The following is a 19429-nucleotide window of genomic DNA, read 5'->3' on the forward strand; positions in this document are numbered from 1 at the left end:
TAAGAAACCCACCACTATAAACATTGCTGCTTCTCTCCCGGACAAGCTTAACTCGTTCTATGCACGCTTTGAAGCCCAGGACAGCACTCACACTGCTCACTCCCGTGCCAGATACCGAAACCGAAATCTGTAGCGGACGTAACGAGATCTTTCTGTTGCGTAAATATCTGGAAAGCTATGTTCCCAGATGGCATCACTGGACGTGTACCTAAAGCAAGCGCACACCAGCTAGCGGGAGTTTTCAAGGACATCTTTAACCTCTCGCCCTCTCGGTCTGTGGTTACCACATGCTTTAAGACAGCTACTATTGTGCCCATTCCGAAATCAACTAAAACCACATGCTTGAATGACTGGCATCCAGTTGCTTTGACACCCATCTTCAGCAAGTCCTTTGAGAATCTGATTAAAAAGCTCACACTGACCCTCTGCAATGTAGCGAAATTAGCTCAGTTTATGAATATTAATAATCAATAATAACAAGTTATTATTAATCATTAATATTCCAGCTTAACCTTCTGTCAATTTGGATAAACAAGTATATAATCGTTTATGATTCCGCCGAATTATTTTTTTAAATAAATATAACCAGAACTCGCCCGCTCGTCCGAGCGGACTCTGTAATGATCTATTCATTTAGAAAGGGAATTATTACTACTCCTTGTGAAGTAGATTAATTATTAATAAGTTTTGATCAACTTAATAGCAGCTAGGCAAGGGAATCTATCATTTCAGTGACTTTTTCTGTGAGGCAAGCAATACAGTCCAGTGGGGTAACAATACAGTGGGATTTATTGACTAGTCTGACATATAACGAACAAACGCACAAACATAACATAAAACATAGAACAAATGTATACTAGGGTTGGGTATCGTTTGGGGTTTTTTCGATACCGGTGCTAAATCGATACTTTTAAAACAGTACCGGTGCCAAAACGGTGCCTGAACCGATACCTTTTAGCCACAAAATTAATTGAAATATATATATATATATATATATATATATATATATATATATATATATATATATATATATATATATATATATATATTTATATATTTATATATATATATAATTGAACCATATAAATATATATTTATAAGTTTAAAGTAAACATCAATTCATATTTTATATATTTGAATTGCATTAATATATTTATTTTGATCAATTGTTTATTAGCATAAATGCAAGATTTCCATTATGCTATAAACATTACATTAGCTTACTTAACCTGTGGAAAGGCTGTCATCAAAATCAGGGAACAACCTTTTTCTGGGTTTGAAGCTTGTGTCTACTTTTCATGGACATCAGTGATCTAATAATTTGCCTTAATCTGAATAAGAGAATAATATGATTCAGGTGTTTACATGAGTTGCTTTTTGAACGTTACATTCATGATTCCCAGTTACATTTTATACCACATGGATCCATCAACATCATTGCGTCACCAACCTATAAATGTCCTGCGCAGTTTGTGTCTTTGGTCCTTTAAGATATTAAAAAAAAACACTGTTAACGTGGTAGACTTTTGATTAGAGTAGTGTCTTAATCATATTAAAATCAGAGTATTAGTGTCCATATAAACGTACTCAGATAATGTGATAAATGATGTCACAAGCTGTCAGCGATTGTCTATTCATCACCTTTAAGGTGATTCCATGAGCCCTCACATTTTATAAGTTTCACGTGTTTCTCTCTTACACGCAACTTTTGTAACATCTGCTGCATGTTGGTGTGTCAGAATCCTTGCTTGTAAAATATAGCCATACTGTAGAATGCTTAGATTAAGCAAATTAGTTGAACACGATCATGCGTGTTGATGAGGTGAGTCAGTCGCCGCATGCGCTGTACTGTGCGCTTTGCCTTCTATAAGCTACAATAACAAATGCCTGACATCGCTGACATCCATATGCCTCAAAGCTGTTTAGAATTAAACATTTAGAGATAGTGTGACACAACGCTTACTCACGTGTGTCTTTAATGCACCCCTTTCACGCTTCTTAAGCGCGTCACACAGCGGATGCACCTCTCAGAGCCGCAGCACGGAGTGCACATGACAGTTTATAGTATCACACACCAGACGTGCACATTCGCATGTTATTTAAAATGAAACTATTCAGATGGCGCTCTGTGGCATGGCAGAAATATTAACAGTCATGAGTCGTGCCTGGACGCCGCTGACTTGCGGATTCTAAAATGCATGTCCCTGCGCGTCGCCGGGTGGTGCTTCCGGTGCGCGACCTGCTTTACGTTCTTGTTGCAGCTCCAAAATTAGGCACCGAAATTCATATGCTGATTTGATCCGGTGCATACCGGTTCCAAAGGTACAGAGTTTCGGTACACAACCCTAATGTATACTGAACGTAGATAGGCTACATACGGGTCTATAGAACATATAACAACCAGAAAGAAACAGAAAAGCGCAAAAATAGAGAGTTCAGATAAAGAGTGGCAAATCTACCTCAGTTGCACATATTATTAAGGATCACCAAGATTATAAAAACAGCTTTTTGATAAAAGGGGCACCACTTATTTGCATAACTAAAATACCTGGACTTTGGGGTTTGGCGGTCTCTCTCTTTTTGCGAGTTTCTTCCGATGTGCTGGAAGTCCTTTTGATGTCCTTTCTTGATGCGTGGAGTTTGCAATACAGGTCAGAGGAAACGCGATTGCAACTTAAACTGAGTTTACTTTGCCAGAAAAATAAGAAACGTACAGCACAAAAAAACTGTGGTTTGCTCCCTAAAAAGGGGTTGCACCTCTCAAAAAGACTGTTTTCGGAACGTCTGCCTCGAGTTTAGGCACGCAGCTGGGTTTTAAACTTTTGTCTGGCCACACCTCTTTCCTTGCCAAGTGACCAATCGTTTCGTGTCAAAGTTTGAGAAGGAGATCTTCTTTGTCTCTGGCCTGCTAGTATGCAAACTAAGGATCCTCCCGCAGCCTAAGCATGGTTTTTATTTCAGGGCATTAAAGAATGCATTTTATTATCTTGCGCTATGCATCATGTGTTGTAAAATGTCAGCTGAAACCTATCGCTACCAAACATGGCGGCCTTAATAGTACATCAACATAATTCCCACATCTTTACATTATTGATGCTTTAAAAAGACCTAAAAGTACAAGGCGTACAGGTTATATGAGGAATTATACATGTAAGAAAAGTCAGAGATGAAATACAAAGTTTACAAAACACATAACATTTACTTTTGGGCTGATTTAGTATTTCTGAGTCCATTTTAGCATCGAGAGCCTTGTGTGTGTGTGTGTGTGCGTGTAGGTGTGTGTGGAAGAAGGGGGGCAGGAATGTCTTTGAAGATAAATTCATGCAGAGGAGACTCAGACCCCTTTATAAAATCAATACGCAATTTTTATCTACGGACTGTACGCTATTTGCATACAGGAATAACCGCTTCACTTTTGATGCAATTGCTTTCACCTTGCACACTGCTCTGTCTCACCTGGAAAGTAAAACACATATTTAGGAATGCTGTTTGTGGACTACAGCTCAGCATTTAACACCATAGTGACTGCCAAGCTGATGTATGTATGCTGCCTGTATTTTGCACTGTCATTTTATTTGTGCACCGTCTGTATTTTGCACTGTCCTTTTATTTGCACCACGACATTTGTATCATTATTTTGAACTGTCTGGAGCCAGCACCTAAACTTTTCACTCATCACAGCCAGTGTTGGGAGTAATGCTTTACAAAAGTAATGTATTACATTTTTCTGTAACGCAGTAGTGTAAGGCATTACTAATACATTTTCAGTAATATTTTCGCTCCGTCAGATGATGCAGAATCACAATCTGTGCCTTGTGTTTCCTCTTCCTTTCGTTCTGTTGCTCTCCAGAGATCCTCCTATTTAATTGTTATCCCAAGAATTTTTATATGATTTATATATTGCTACACTATTTACTTACAGGTTAAGATAAATTCTATAATAAATACTAGTGTTTTTTAAGTGTAAGGTATACTGCCTATGTTTTAGGCTAGCATTTACAATGAATGCTTAAGCATACTGTCATATTAAGAATAGTGAACTCATAAAATTAAATATAAAGTGTAGTTTTACCACAGTTTATTGTGGTGAATTGTAGTACAATCCACCCCATATTGTGAAAAAACTACAGCACTGGATCATTTGTTTATATTACACTTGTTGTGTTACCATAGCAACTATAGTATTACCACAAGAGTAATTAAAGTACTTAATGACAATAGCCCCTTGCACACAGTGATACCGGTAAATATCCGGAAAATTTCCGGAACTTCTTTACCGGTTTATTCAAAAAAGTGCTGTTCACACAGGCGAGGACGTTGCGGAAATTTTTCAGAAAAGACCTTTCAGACATCCATTCCAATATAACGGTAAATTCTGACATCATTCACCACAAATGAGCCTTAAACGGCTGCGCTTGTATTTGTAAACATTTGACTACATTATAAACTCCGTGGATGATCAGCATTGTGAACAACTTCGATGAAAACATATGGAGGATCACTTTCGCATGTCGAGATGTTCATTATATGTGCACATGCAAAGATTGAAGGTAAACAAACAGCAGCTTATTATAAGCATCTTATCGATGGTTATTTACACAGTTGGCATTAAGAAGAACATATAAACGTTATCTGACTAACTTCTAGCAGCTAAATGCATCTGGGAAAATATTCAAAGGCTTTTATTCTCATAAACCGCGCGGACTTAAACGCGTCTGACTGTTCTGATAGGCTAAAGCAGACGTCTCACGTCAGCACATTCTAGACGTGCAAACGCTCTTTCTGGCAACCTTCCTTCTGCATTCACACAGCGTAGCATTCCGGCAAATTACCGGTAATGTTACAACTTCTCTTCGCCAGAACGAATTTACCGGTATTTTCAAAAAGGACCTGTTTACACATACAACCTTTTCGGAAAATTGCCGGTAATTTTTCGGAAAGGTCTGTATCTGTGAAAGGGGCTAATATGTGTGTTCAGGGGCCCTGTGGAACAGCTTCTTCTCAAAATGAAGATGATGGCAGGGAAAATGTCCTCCACAATCTCATCAACAATGTAGAAGACAACAGACAGTAGTTCACTTTATTTTAGTTGTCATAAACAAAAGTGATTGATAATGAGATTTATTTGAAGATTGAATAGTACAGTAGGCTATAATACCTTATCAAGTGTTTCTATTAGTTACATTTCTGCTTGCGTTAGTTTTTATTTTTGTCTAAATGCTTTTTATTTGAAATATCTCATCTTATAACTTACAGCCAACAATGTTATGGTTTATTAGATAAAAAAAAATTATAAGTCTATTTTAGTATTTTGGTTATTGTTAATAAATAGTGTACCAATATAATTCATATCAAAAAGCTTAAAAGGAAGAGGGAACACAAGACACAAATTGTGAGTTTGCATATAATATCACTAAGAGAGCAGTGTACTGAGAGCAAGAAAACTTGTGCGTGAGCAGTATATATTTAAGAGATCGTGAGAATTTGTGCGCAAGTAGCGTATTTGAGAGCTCGCAAGCAGTTTTGTCCACAAACAGGAAATCGATGCACAAACTTTATACTGAGAAAGCTGTTCATCATGCTCACTTTGTGCAGGACGGTTTTGTGCTGTAAACCACTTGAATGTAAAGTAAATACAATAATGGCAACAATAAGAAAAGAAACAAAATCTGCATTTTGTCATGGCATTGAGTTTACATATCGGCCTGTTGTGTCTAATATAAATATAGCCAAGCCATTCACAGATATTGCCAGATAATCACTTTACCTTTACCATACTTTTAACAGATCATTTGTAATTCTGGCTGTCATCCCTTCTTGCATTGTCTTGAGCCATCACATTGCCAATTATATACTATATTGTTAGTAGCCTAGAGAGGTCACAGTCATTCTGCTACATCAAATCCCTTTCTACTGGATGTAAAATGCTCATTATAGAACATTATAGAATTTTATAATGTTAAGTTCTAATTCTGTAGTTATTTTGGTGAAAGTAACTAAAAAGTAATATAAGAGTAATGTAACATATTACAATTCTGAGACAGTAATATTGTAAGGTAAGGGATTACATTTAAATAACAGTAATAAGTAATCTGTAATGTATTACAGTTTATAAGTAACTTGCACAACACTGATCACAGCACACTTGCTGCTGCTGATGTGACAATAAGTGATTTGATTTGATCCTTCAGATTTGACCAGATAATAAACTTCTCATTTGTATATTTTAATTAACATTATTTTATTGTAATTATTTTGACAATGGAAAGCTGTCTGTTGCCCTGTTTAAAATGAGGCATTAGGCTGGCTTGTGTAGCAAGCCAGACTACTGTTTTCCTATTTTTCTTCTGAGACTAAAAAACAAAACGTATCTCCTCCTAGAGCTTTCGAGCTATGACCACCAAACTTCTACAAAAAAAAAAAAAAAAAAAAAACGTCCCAGGACCATCGGAAAAATTCCATTAACTTAACATTGGACCAAACTTTATGACCTCATAACTCTGCATCAGACTGTCGCACAGACTCTAACTGCTCATCCAGCTGGCCTCAAAGTTTGTCTAGACGAACTTTAATAATCTAGTTTATCTGTTATTTCTACATTAATTGGTGCTCCCACGTGAGGCTAAAATATCAATATTAATGTCAATACCTAAATATTATTTTTAATATTTGATAAATCCAATTATCACTTCACCCTTGGTGAACTTCAATGCTGTACTGGAGAATCCACTTATGGAGATTTCGTTCAGAAAGCTAATCATCTGAAAGAGTATGTAAATGGGCCAATAAAAATGCCAATATGTTTGCAGTGTCAGCTTGTGCAGCTGATGCTTGTTGCAATCAATTTAACAATATTAGCACAGCAAGAGCAAGGCTGAGGCATCTTTTCACCTCAGAGACTTCACAGCCTTCTGAGAGTCAATGAGGATTCCTCCTGCTGATATCCAGCGATTTCAAGCAAACGAGAGCGGTCCCCTGGTCCAGAGTGTGGTACAAGCAGCGGCAGATGGTCGAGCTGGGCTTTCTTCCTTGCTTGGAATTGGGTCCGGTCCTCCAGAGCAGTGCATATAGTTGCACTTTCACCTAAAAGAACAACACAGTCGTGCAGCATGTCGTTTTCAGCATGGCGCTTTGTGCGTTTCTGGATGCGGTGGTTTTCTGTCCTTGGATGATGGGCACGAGCACTACGTTGCATGTCTGGGGATCCAGCATGTTAATGCGGTGCTCGTGGGCAGTCCATGTTGTCATAGTGATGGCATGTCTGTTGCACAGTTAAGATTGCAGCTAGCCCTAGGCGAACCACAACAGCTGTCCCCTGCACTCAGGCAAGTCTGAGGGTTGGAGATTATCCGTTCCTCTGGGCCCGTGGACCTCGCGCTCCTCCAATCGCTCCATCTAAGCTTTGAATGGAGAAAACGATCCGTCTACCTAGATGGTAGCCCTTATGCTCAATGACACCGTGGACCAGACGTCCACTGCTGCATCGGAGGGTAGGCTTTTATTGTCAGATGAGGATCCAGACACGCTCGCCCCCTCTAAGCAGGTGAGCGCTGTCACGGATCCTGAAACTGACATGTTAGTAATGCTTTTCCGGGCTACTTTGGGTGTGGGGTTGGAAATGGTTTATCCCCCAGCTCCATGGCTGGACTGACTAGATGGGTGCTACATTGAGTACAAGAGGGCCAAGCCGAGGGCCAAGGCTATCCCTCAGGTCGAGCGCACCATTGCAGTCAATCTTTGTCCACGTGGCGCCTCCTCTTGGCGGGGTACACCTCGTCCCCGTCCAAAGCCTGTAGGTTATCTGCCTCCCTCGGAGTCAGAGCCTACAAGGCTGTGGGCTAGGCTGCTTCCACCTTGCACGCTATGGCCACCTACCAGCACTACCAAGCACAGGCACTGGCCCAGCTGCACGTGGGTGGGTCTGACCCAAGCTTGTTACATGAGCTCTGCACCGCAACCGACTACACTCTTCGGACCACTAAGTCTGCTGCGTGTGCGTTGGGGAGGACGATGTCCACATTAGTGGTCCAGGAGCGCCACCTCTGGCTAAACCTGACGAAGATGCGTGAAATCAATAAAGTTCGCTTTCTTGGCTCCCCCATATCCCAGTCTGGCCTGTTCTGCGACCTAGTCAATGAATTCACCCAGGAATTCAGGGCGGTGAGAGAGCAGTCAGATGCGATGGGTAATGTCAACTATTGGCGGGGCCGTAAGCCCGCTCCGCCACCAAGCCATCCACATCTGCTGCTCCTCGCCAAGAGTGTCCGCGTACAAGAGCTGCTCAGCCTCCAGCGAAGCGGGCCTGTTGAGCACCACAGAAGCAGGCAACCCCCCTGCCCATGGCACCTTTAAGTCCGGTAAATAGACCACGAATTGTCTCTGAGACAGGCTATGCGAAAAAGAGGGAATTTGCTCTTTCCCCACTGGAGAGCCGGGCCACGAAAACATCAATAAAAGAGCACTTTTCCACTCCCCCGGATGTGACAGCCCGAACTCCGCCAGTCTGGGATGCTATGCCATTCAGCTCGCAGGTTCTGCGCATTTCGCCGTTGGCTCACAGGCTCTGGGAGGGCGATGTCCTTTATCCCATCCCTCGAGCCTCACCTCCGGGGCATGCGTGCGATGTGTGAGTGAATCTATCGCCTCCAGCTCTCCTGCGGGACCCCATTGCTTCCCAGATCAGCACACCCACTCCGCGCTGCCCCACTGTTGGTACGTTACTAATTGTAGCGATAAGTCCATTAGCGAGAGCTCTGCCTGCTTTGTTAGTGCAGGCCAGCCCTTCGCCTCCCCCCAAGTTCACAGTTGTGTATTTCAACAGGGTTATTCCCCTGTCTGCCCTTGACTTGTGAGAAGTGATTGCTGTCCTCCTGGCGAAGGATGCAATTGAGCTGGTCCCTCCAGCCGAGATAGTGAGCGGGTTTTACAGCCCGTACATCATCATGCCCAAAAAGAACATTGAGTCACGGCCAATCTTAGATCTGTGCAATTTGAAATGCTGTCCGCACAAGCTGCCGTTCAGACTACTTATGCAAAAACACATCCTCTGGTGCGATCATCCTTGCGATTGGTTTGCAACAATAGACCTGAAGGGCACGTATTTCCATGTCCCTATTCTTCCACACCACAGTGAGTTTCTGCGGTTTGTGTTCGAAGGTTGGGCTTGGCAAAACAAAGTCCTCCCCTTTGAGCTCTCTATGTCTCTGTCTTCACCAAGCTCGCGGAGGGTGACTTAGCACACCTTTGGCTCGCAGGCATTCACATACTCGATTATCTTGACGACTTACTGATTTTAGCCCAATCTTGGGAGCAATTGATCATGCTCCAGCACCTTCACCTGTTGGGGCTTCAGGTCTTTTCTCGGGCTGGAGCTGGACTCGGTCACCATGACAGTGCTCCTCTCCGGAGAGTGCGCTCAGCTAATGCTGAACTGTCTGAGAGAGTTCAACAGCAAAATAGTGGTCCCACTGAAATCCTGTCAGAGTCTTCTGGGGCATATGACATCTGCAGCCACTGTCACACAGCTCGGATTACTCCAAATGAGACCACTTCAGCACTGACTTTACGATTGAGTCCCCAGGCGCACATGGCACGTGGGCACACACAAAACACACAACATATGCTTCCAGCATGGGCAGGGGTGCTGTGTGTTGCGGGTATGCAGCTGCGGGCCTGTGGAAAGAATCCCAGTTGCATTGGCATATCAATCGCCTAGAGCAATGTTCCTCGCTTTCAACCGTTTTTTTTTCAGGGGCTGGAGCAGCAGCACGTGCTTGTCAGGAAGGACAGCATGGCAGTGACGGTGTATATAAACCGCATGGGGATATCCACTCTCGCCGCATGTTTCAGCTCGCCCACTGTCTGCTCCTCTGGAGACATTTTTTTTTTTTCCCTGACTGAGGGCTTTCTCGACACAGATGCACTGGCCCACAGCTGGCCTCGGGAAATGTGCAATTATGTGTTTCCCCCAGTGAGCCTGCTCGCACAGCTACTGTGCAAGGTCAGGCAGGACGAGGAGCAGGTCTTATTAGTTTTGCATCTCTGTCCCAAGCGGACCTGAATGTCAGAACTCTCCCTCATCGCGACAGCCCTCCCCTGGCAGATCCCTTTGAAAGAGGACCTACTCTATCAGGGACAGGGCACCATCTGGCACCCTCGCCCCGATCTTTGGAACCTCACTATGTGGTCCTTAGACGCGAGGAAGACTTGGGTAACCTACCAACTCATTCCTTCATTCATTTTCTTGTCCGCTTAGTCCTTTTATTAATCCGGGGATCGCCACAGAGGAATAGACCGCCAAACTTATCCAGCAATTTTCTATGCAGCGGATGCCCTTCCAGCCGCAACCCATCTTTGGGAAACATCCACACACATTCACACACTCATACACTTTGGACAATTTAGCCTACCCAATTCACCTGAACCGCATGTCTTTGGACTGTGAGGGAAACCTGAGTACCCGGAGGAAACTCACATGAATGAAGGGAGAACATGCAAACTCCACACAGAAACGCAGACTGACCGGAGGCTCGAACCAGCGACCTTCTTGCTGTGAGGTGACAGCACTACCTACTGCGCACTGCGTCACCTAACATAGGTGCCCAAGGTTCCTGCCACACCGTTTAAAGACCAGGTAGTGAGCCTGCAAGTGCTGCCCCTGGAGGAGGCAGACCCAGCCCCTTTCTTACTTTTTCCAGTTGGCGCTTTGCGTATTTATCTGGACCGCACTCAGAGCTTCAGATCATCTGAGCAGCTCTTCGTCTGCTATGGCGGTCGGCAGCAGGGAAGTGCCGTATCAAAACAGAGGTTGGCCCACTGGATAGTGGATGCCATCTCCCTCGCTAACCAGAGCCAGGGTGAGCCGTGTCCCCCGAGAGTGCATGCGCACTCCACTCGGAGCATCGCATCCTCTTGGGCGCGTGCACGCGGTGCCTCTCTAACAGACATCTGTACAGCTGCGGGCTGGGCGACACCTAATACATTTGCAAGGTTTTACAATCTGTGAGTGGAGCCAGTTTCCTCAAGGGTATTAGGTAACCCTTGGTGATTGTGGAAACAACTCGGTTAAATCCGTAAAACTTCTTTGAAGTGGGATAAGTAAGGGCCAGGGATTACGTTGGAAGACCGTGCCTCTCTTTGATGCAGGAGCGCTCACGCTATGCCTGTCTATCCTCTCATCTGAGGTGAAGGTAGGGTGTAGTCATTATGGAGTTTTCCAGACATTTCCCCATTCGTGGCTTAAAATCCACTTATAGCATTGAAGTTCCTCATCTAAAGGGGAACGCTTTGGTTACTAAAGTAACCCTCGGGGAACGGAAGTGCTATATAGCATCGCCATAATGATTGTTCCTTAGCTGTAAGTGTCAGTCTCTTCAGCTTAAAAGGATGGTGTTTCCTTGCTTTCCCTGTGCTTATATGCGCAGCTAATTGGCTTAAGGCACACCTGCACAAGCTTACGCTGCCAACTCATTTGGCATTTCATTGGCCCTTTATATACTCTTTCAGACAATTGGCTTTCTGAAACGAAATCCTCATTCTTGGAATGAAATCCACTTTTATTTTAGTATTTATTTTAGTAACCAGAGCGTTTTTCCTCTATTTCTTGGGTCTAAATAAACCGAAATTTTCTCTCAACCTCCCGCTGATCTGCAGGTACACACACACACACACACACAAGTAAATGCTACTCTCTCATTAGCCCCTTTCACACAGTGATACCGGTAAATATCTGGAAAATTTCCGGAACGACTTTACCGGTATATTCAAAAAAGCGCTGTTCACACAGGCGAGGACGTTACGGAAATTTTCTGGAAAAGAGCATTCACACATCCATTCCAAAATACCAATAAATTCTGACATCATTCACCACAAATGAGCTTTAAACGGCTGTGCTTGTATTTGTAAACATTTGACTAAATTACAAACTCTGTGGATGATCAATATTGTGAACAACTTTCGCAGGATCACTTTCGCATGTCGAAATGTTCATAATATGTGCGTGTGCAGGTGCTCACAGGCTGTTTCACAGGCACACGCAAAGCTTGAAGGTAAACAAACAACGGCTTATCATAAGCATCTCATCGATGATTATTTACACAGTTGGCATTAAGAAGAACATATAAACGTGATCTGACTAAATTCTAGCAGCTAAAAGTGTCTGGAAAAATATTCAAAGGCTTTTATTCTCACAAACCGTGCGTACGTAAATGCGCCTGACTGTTGTGATTGGCTAATCAGATGTCTCATGTCAGCAAGTTCTAGACGTGCACGTGCTTATTACGGCAATCTTCCTTCTGCATTCACACAGCGCAGCATTCCGGCAAATTGCCGGTAATGTTACAACTTCTCTTTTCGGAAAATAGCCAGAACGAATTTACCGGTATTTTCAAAAAGGACCTGTTCACACATACACTGAAAGGTCTGTATGTGTGAAAGGGGCTATTGTCTGTAAGCAGCGCAAAACACTCGCAGCCATTAGTAAACCATTCAAGGCGCCTCTCAATGCACAAAGCGCGCTCTGTGTGATTGGCCCCTTAAAGGGTTCCACAGACCCAACTGTCTATAGTTTGTTTTGCAGCATAAATGTGTGAGCATTTTATTGACTTTTCCACATACAACATTGCCAGTAATTTTGAGCTTTAGTATTGCGGTACAGGGAACTACAGGGAAGGCAACAGGGTAGTATATCTACAGGGAGTGGTACAGCTCCCTGTTGTGCTGCCCCACCACCCAGAGATATGCAGAGATAAATGGGGCCAAACATCTGTTTTAGTTGGCTCCCAATTGATGATCTTGGCAACAGCTGGTCCATCTGCAATCCCAGGGTTGTTAAAGAAATTACTGTCTCAAAGACTTGTGCTCTCTTTTATTCAAGCTATTTGGTGATGTTAATAGATTTTTTTGGATCTTGGGATCAAAAATATTATGATATTAGGCCTTTTGTTAGGCCAAATTGTCATGTGCAGGACTGTGTTATCATTTGCAAACATAACAATTTTTCACTCTTTACTTTTTGCAGTATCAAGATGAATCCCAGCAGCGGTTTAAAGAATTTGAAGAACACATAAGGCAGGAAGAGGAGGACACAGATGCTGAAATTCATGACATCCGCATGAAATATGAGCAAAATCTAAGAGAAGAAAAAAAGGCCCATTCAAAGCTCAAAGTGGAATTGGATACCACAAAAAAACGGGTAAGTGACTATTTGTGCATTCCAAGCAAGATGTAATGCCCTCTAAAGGGCCCTTTACCGTGAAAAAAAAAATCATGGCCATCATATTACAGTGTAATTCCAAATTGAAGTTAAGGCCCTTTGCAATGTAGGAATCTGAAAAATACAACTGATGGCAACTTCAGGACAATGTCCTTTGAGCAGGGAAGCTTTTTGGTGTCACACACTGCACTTAATTCAGAAGGGCTCACTAACATGAGCAAACTATGAACAACACATTTACTACAGTATTTAATGTTTGCTAATGTTAATGAAAATGCAGTTGTTCACAATTACTCTCAGTGCATTAACTAATGTTAATGTAATTGAACTGAACTATGTAATTGAACTGTCTTTAATAAATGCTTCAGAAGAATTGTGCATTATTAGTTGGTGAATGCAATAACTAAAATTAACTAATTAAAACTTTTTTTACGTGTTACCAAAATGACAAATGTGCAAGGAGCTGAACCTTATCTAGGGTTTATTTTGTCATATAGTTTCATGACCTGCAGCGGGAAATTGAAAATGGGAATTTGGAGATAGAGAAGTTGAAGCAGGAAGTTCAGAGGTTGCAGGCAGTGATCAAATCATTAGAAAATGACATCACTGGGCTTAAAACTGCAATTCAGAACAGGGATGGGATCATTCAGGACAAGGTGAGCATACATGAACACTGCCATAATTTTAGTATAATGTACACACTCTTATTGTATCTATTAATATTTTAGCTTATTAAATATTTTTTACATTATATTACATTTGATATTCTAGCCTTAGTCTTAACTAAAATATAATTTAATTCTAGTGATATTTATGTTTTTTATATATTCTAGATTTAGTTGAAGAAAATATAACCAGTTCATTTAAATCACAATATGTACATTTTACTTATCTAAAAAAATTCTAAGCTCATTGTATACGACTGGAGAACACACAAAACATGAGTGATACTAAAATAATTAAGCAACATGGATTCAGTCCATGTGAGTATGACTAGTTTCAGCGAAGGAACAGTACTTGAGAGAAACATCTGCTCTGTCTCAACAGGAAAAAAACATCTTTCAGTTAAAAAAGAAGAATGACACACTGAACAAAACACTTGAAGTGATGGAGTTCAGGGCTGAATATATGCAGGAGCAGATTGAGCCGAAAGAAAATGAAATCCAACAGCAAAAGGACCAGATGGTGGAGGTAGGATGCATTTTAACTCCCTGGGATTGGCAAACGCATAAATGCGTTTTAGTACATAATGCACAAAAGGACCTTGAAAATGTTTTAATTGCATTAATAAGACAAACACAGATTGCAAAACTGCAAAGGGTCTATTTCTATTTGTATCTATTACTAATTACAATAAAACAATGTGTTTGTAAATCACAATTTGTAAATCAGACAGAGAGAGTGCCTTATCTTTCTGTGTCTTCTGTTAACTGAACTGGCAAACATATCAAAGAAAACAGCTAAATCTCTGTTAACGTTTGCCTCACAGACCTGTGAGACATACCTGAATAAAGCCTGAAGTGTGTAATCAAATATAATGTATTTTTGGGAACAGTTCCTGGCTCTGGCTTACCTAATTTATACAGCCTAACAATTCTTTAGAGTATTTTGATTTCAAAAGCAGTGTTGTTTTATGAACTCTAAAAAAACACAGGTTAAAAAATTACCCAAATTGGGTTGTTTTTAACCGTACTGCTGAGTAAATATGGGACAGAACACACCAGGGTCTAAATTAACCAAAGTAATTAGATTATTATTTTAACCCCATTATTGTTTTTTTTTTTACACAATAATTAGTTATTTTTACTTAAATAATAGGTTAATTTAATTTAATAAATAGTTTTTTTTTAAATGTCATTTTTTGTTTTATTTTAAAATCATTAACCACATATAAACAAGCAGGTCAATATTGTATTAGCTTTATTTTTGTTCCATTAAAATTGTTAAGCACATTACATTTTGTAAACACACTTTACATCAATAAAAAATTCAAGAGACTATGCAAAAGTAAATACAAATTATAAACTGTCACGATACGATGATAGACAGAGACAAAAAGGTGTGGATCCATTTGCAGTTAATGATGGGGTGGAGCGGAGGAGGAGCAAGAGGAGGGATGGGAGGGTCAGACCAGGAAGAAACAGGAGAGAATGTCCAGGGTGGGTTCAGCAGGTCAGTGACCCCAGCAAGAAACCAGGGTGAAGCCGGAGGATCTGTCCCGAGTAGTGGGGAGGACCACCAGGGAGGGGCGGGAGGGATGACCCAGGGACAATCCCGCAGGAGACACAAGGCAGGAGGTCTGTGGGGGGCTGGCTGGAGAGGCGACTGGACAGGAACTGGCAGAGCTGGAGGCAGCTGGACAGGAACCGGCGGGGCCGAAGGCAGCTGGACAGGAGCCGGCGGGGCAGTGGGCAGCTGGTCTGGAGCCGGTGGGGCTGGAGGCAGCTGGACTGGAGCCAGCGGGGCTGGAGGCTGCTGGACAGGAGCCGGTGGGGCTAGAGGCAGCTGGACTGGAGCCGACGGGGCTGGAGGCAGCTGGACTGGAGCCGGCGGGGCTGAAGGCAGCTGGATTGGAGCCGGCGGGGCTGGAGGCAGCTGGACTGGGGTCGGCCAGGCAAGGAGCCGGGCTGGGGCCGGCAGAGCAAGGAGCCGGGCTGGGGCCGGCAGGGCAAGACGTCTGGATGGCGTTGGTAAGGCGAGGAGCCGGGCTGGGGCCGGCAGGGCCAGGAGTCTGGTTGGCACTGGCAGGGCCAGGAGCCAGGCTGGGGCCAGCAGAGCAAGGAGTCTGGGTGGCGCCGGCAGGGCAAGGAGCCGGTAAAGCAAGAAGCCGGACTGGAACCGGCACTGAACTGTGCTCTGGGGCTGGAGCGCTCTGGGGCTGGGGCTGACACTGGTGGGCGCTCTGGGGCTGGGGCCGACACTGGCGGCTGCTCTGGGGCTGGGGCCGACACTTGCGGGCGCTCTGGGGCTGGGGCCGACACTGGCGGGCGCTCTGGGGCTGGAGCAGTCCTCTTCCTACACGTTCTCCGTCTGGTCGACTGAGTTAGAGGAGGGGCGTTGTCAGCAGTCAGAGGAGAATGCTCTGGGGCTGGAACCGACACTGGCAGGCGCTGTGGGGCTGGAGCAGACACTGGGGTTTCGCAGAGTTCGAGAAGTCTCTCAAGAGGCTCAGAAAAAGCAGGTCTTTGGGTAGCCCGACGTGGATAAGCCCGCAGCTTCAATCTAGCTTTTCTTCTCCCTCCCGAGGATAGAATGGCAGGCCCCGAAAACAAAGACGAACGACGAACTAACAAACAGTGGTTTGGAAAACAACAGGAAAACGGAGACAGCTGTGTATTGCAAATCAGTGTAGGTGGTTCCGGGTGTGTGAACGAGGTATGTATGGAATTGTAGTTCTTTAGGGACTGTAGTTCGCTCTGTGTTAATCTCGAACTACAGTGCCCTCTAGTGTACACAGACAGTCATGACAATAAACTGCATTCAAAACAATTTGTTTCATATATATGGGTTTTAAGGTTTGGGTTCCTAAGGTTTTAAGTTTTTTTCTCCAAATTACATCAAGGTGAAACATTTTAAAAAATTTACATGAATTCACATGCACATGAATTTAAAATGCTAAATGTTTAAACATTTAAAAAATTCATTAACTACAAAGAAACTCAAGGTTTGGTAAAGCTGTTTGCACATAAATCCATATGCACAACAAATTACTTCAACAGTTGTTTGTTACAAAGCAGTGTTTTTAGTCTATATTATGAACCATATATTCATAATATATTCATTTGTGCTGGACAAAAATGTCAATATTCATCAAAGTGTGAACATAAATTAATACTCTTCCTCAAGCAATAAGCTGTTTACATACAAAACTAAAAATCTAAATCTGTTAAATAAAAACAAATAAAAAAAAAAAACAAATAAAACTAAAATGCTACCTCATGATGGCATGGTAGTTCATGGTAGTTCGCCTCACAGCAAAAAGGTCACTGGTTTGAGTCCCGGCAGGGCCAGTTGGCATTTCTGTGTGAAGTTTGCATGTTCTCCCTGTGGTTGCATGGGTTTCCTCCGGGTGCTCCGATTTCCCCCACAAGTCCAAAGACATGTGCTATAGGTGTATTAAATAAGCTAAATTGTCTGTGAGCGTCCTTAGCTCGAAAGCTTTTACTGGCAGCATGACAAATGCCTGGGAGTCAATGTGTGCATTTTGAAGTGACATAAGTGAAAAGTCTTGATGCTTCAGTCTGCTGGAGGTACTCCACCATATTTGTTCCAACCTTAAGGACAGATAATGCAAATATGTGTGAGAGTCAAGTGTGGGTATACATTGAGCACTTGACTGGCCTACAAAGCATGGCAAACATTGTTAATGCTTGTGAAACAACATAAACCAATGAATGACATTAACTTTAACATTAACAAAGATTAAAAGAGCTATAACAAATTTGTTTCTCATTGTTACTTTATGTTAGTTGAAGGAATAGTTTTAACAGATGGTAATATTAATATTAACACATACAAAATATTGTAAAATGTTACCAGATTTCTTGTTACATGATCTTACATTATATTTTACATTTAACAGACACATTTATCCAGATTGACTGTAATGAATTTCTGCAATATTTAGAATTACACTGTTAACCTATCACTTATATCTTAACCCACTATCGCATCTAGCCAAGCCACCAAACCTATCCCAAACTTTACACGTACCTCCCCTCAATATCAGCAAAAGTGTTTTGAAAAAAAAAGAACTCAAAAAGTACATTATACTAATTGTTTTTTTATATAAGTATTATTTAAGGGTGCTGGCTACCTAATAAAATATGAGCTAAACAAAAAAGTATTTTCACTTGACATTTTAAAGTTATGGGATTTAAGATTGCAGTTTTTTTTTTTTTTTTTTTTTTTAAACTACTGTTTTAAAAAATTGATCTACCAATTACCTGGCATGACTGTCCTGCTTGGTGCATCTTCCTTTTCTCTTTAGGGTCTTCTCAAGTGCCTCAGATGCTTTTATATGTTCCTCAGCCTCTCTTCAATGTACCCTGGACTGGTCTGTTATTTCAACTTTGGGCAAACCATGTTTCCTGCAAATACATTTAAAAAAATGTATGAACACACAATACAAATGAAAAACTGAATTAAACTGTGGGTATTGTTAAAAATTCTACACATTGATCTTCATCTACACATTGCCAATTATCCACCTCATTTTGCAAGAAGGTATGCCTGTTTTTGTGAATATGTTAGACTTACAATTCATTAGCTGTTATGGGTAAAAGACTACAAGAATAACAAATGTAGTAAACTGAATTGCTTGCACTACAAAGTATTTTTGTAAGGTTTTATGTTAAAGATAGTACATTAAAACTATATTAATTTGAAGGTTATACATGTCAGTTTTGTGATGATTAATTTACACTATTTGCACAAAAGCACAAGACAAATAGGACATAACAGAAAAACTTACCTTAAAAACTACAAGTTCTGGAAGCTGCCATTCATTTAAATGATGTACAAAGCAATCCATCAAAGCATACTGAGATCACATAAAACATAAAAACAGAACTACACTTCAGCAAACAGTTTTATTTATGATGCATTATTTAAGCATAATTTCTCCTTTTAGTATCCCACAAAAGAAAGTTAAACATTTTGAGATTTTTAGTTAGTAAAAAAGTCATTCATTTATTCATTCATTTTCTTTTCAGCTTAGCCCCTTTATTAATCAGGGGTCGCCACACCGGAATGAACCGCCAACTTATCGAGCATGTTTTTTATGCAGCAGATGCCATTTTAGCCGCAACCCATCTCTGGGAAACATCCACACGCACTCATTCACACTCATACACTATGGACAATTTAGCCTACCCAATTTACCTGTATTGCATGTAACATGAAATTAGCTCATTTTATGAATATTAATAATCAACAATAATGGTTTATTCTTAATTATTAATATTCCGGCTTAAGCTTCAGTCAGTTTGGTCAAACAAGCATATAATTGTATAAGATCATGCTCGCGCGACCGAGCGGACTCCCAGATTATGAATATTAATTATCAACAATAACAAATTATTATTAATCATTAATATTCCGGATCAATTTGCAAATTCGACCAAACAAACACAAGCAGAGCCGCCGCTTTTCCGAGCGGACACAGTAATCTATTCATTTAGAAAAAGGGAATTTAATTGCTACTTCTTGTGAAGT

At 41.6% G+C, this 19429-nt stretch overlaps 1 protein-coding gene across 5 annotated transcripts in view; it reads left to right on the forward strand.

Annotated features, from left to right (window-relative positions):
- The window catches only part of cfap57 (cilia and flagella associated protein 57), a 328197-nt gene that overhangs the window by 192872 nt on the left and 115896 nt on the right, over positions 1-19429 (forward strand). For all 5 annotated transcript variants that reach the window (XM_073923815.1, XM_073923822.1, XM_073923828.1 and 2 more), the window contains exons 15-17: positions 13019-13192; positions 13711-13869; positions 14261-14404. In XM_073923815.1, the coding sequence (XP_073779916.1) occupies positions 13019-13192; positions 13711-13869; positions 14261-14404 (477 nt within the window). The remainder of the gene's footprint in view (positions 1-13018; positions 13193-13710; positions 13870-14260; positions 14405-19429) is intronic.

This window comes from Danio rerio, chromosome 2 (assembly GCF_049306965.1).
Source record: "Danio rerio strain Tuebingen ecotype United States chromosome 2, GRCz12tu, whole genome shotgun sequence".
In the NCBI taxonomy this organism is placed as follows: Eukaryota; Metazoa; Chordata; class Actinopteri; order Cypriniformes; family Danionidae; genus Danio; species Danio rerio.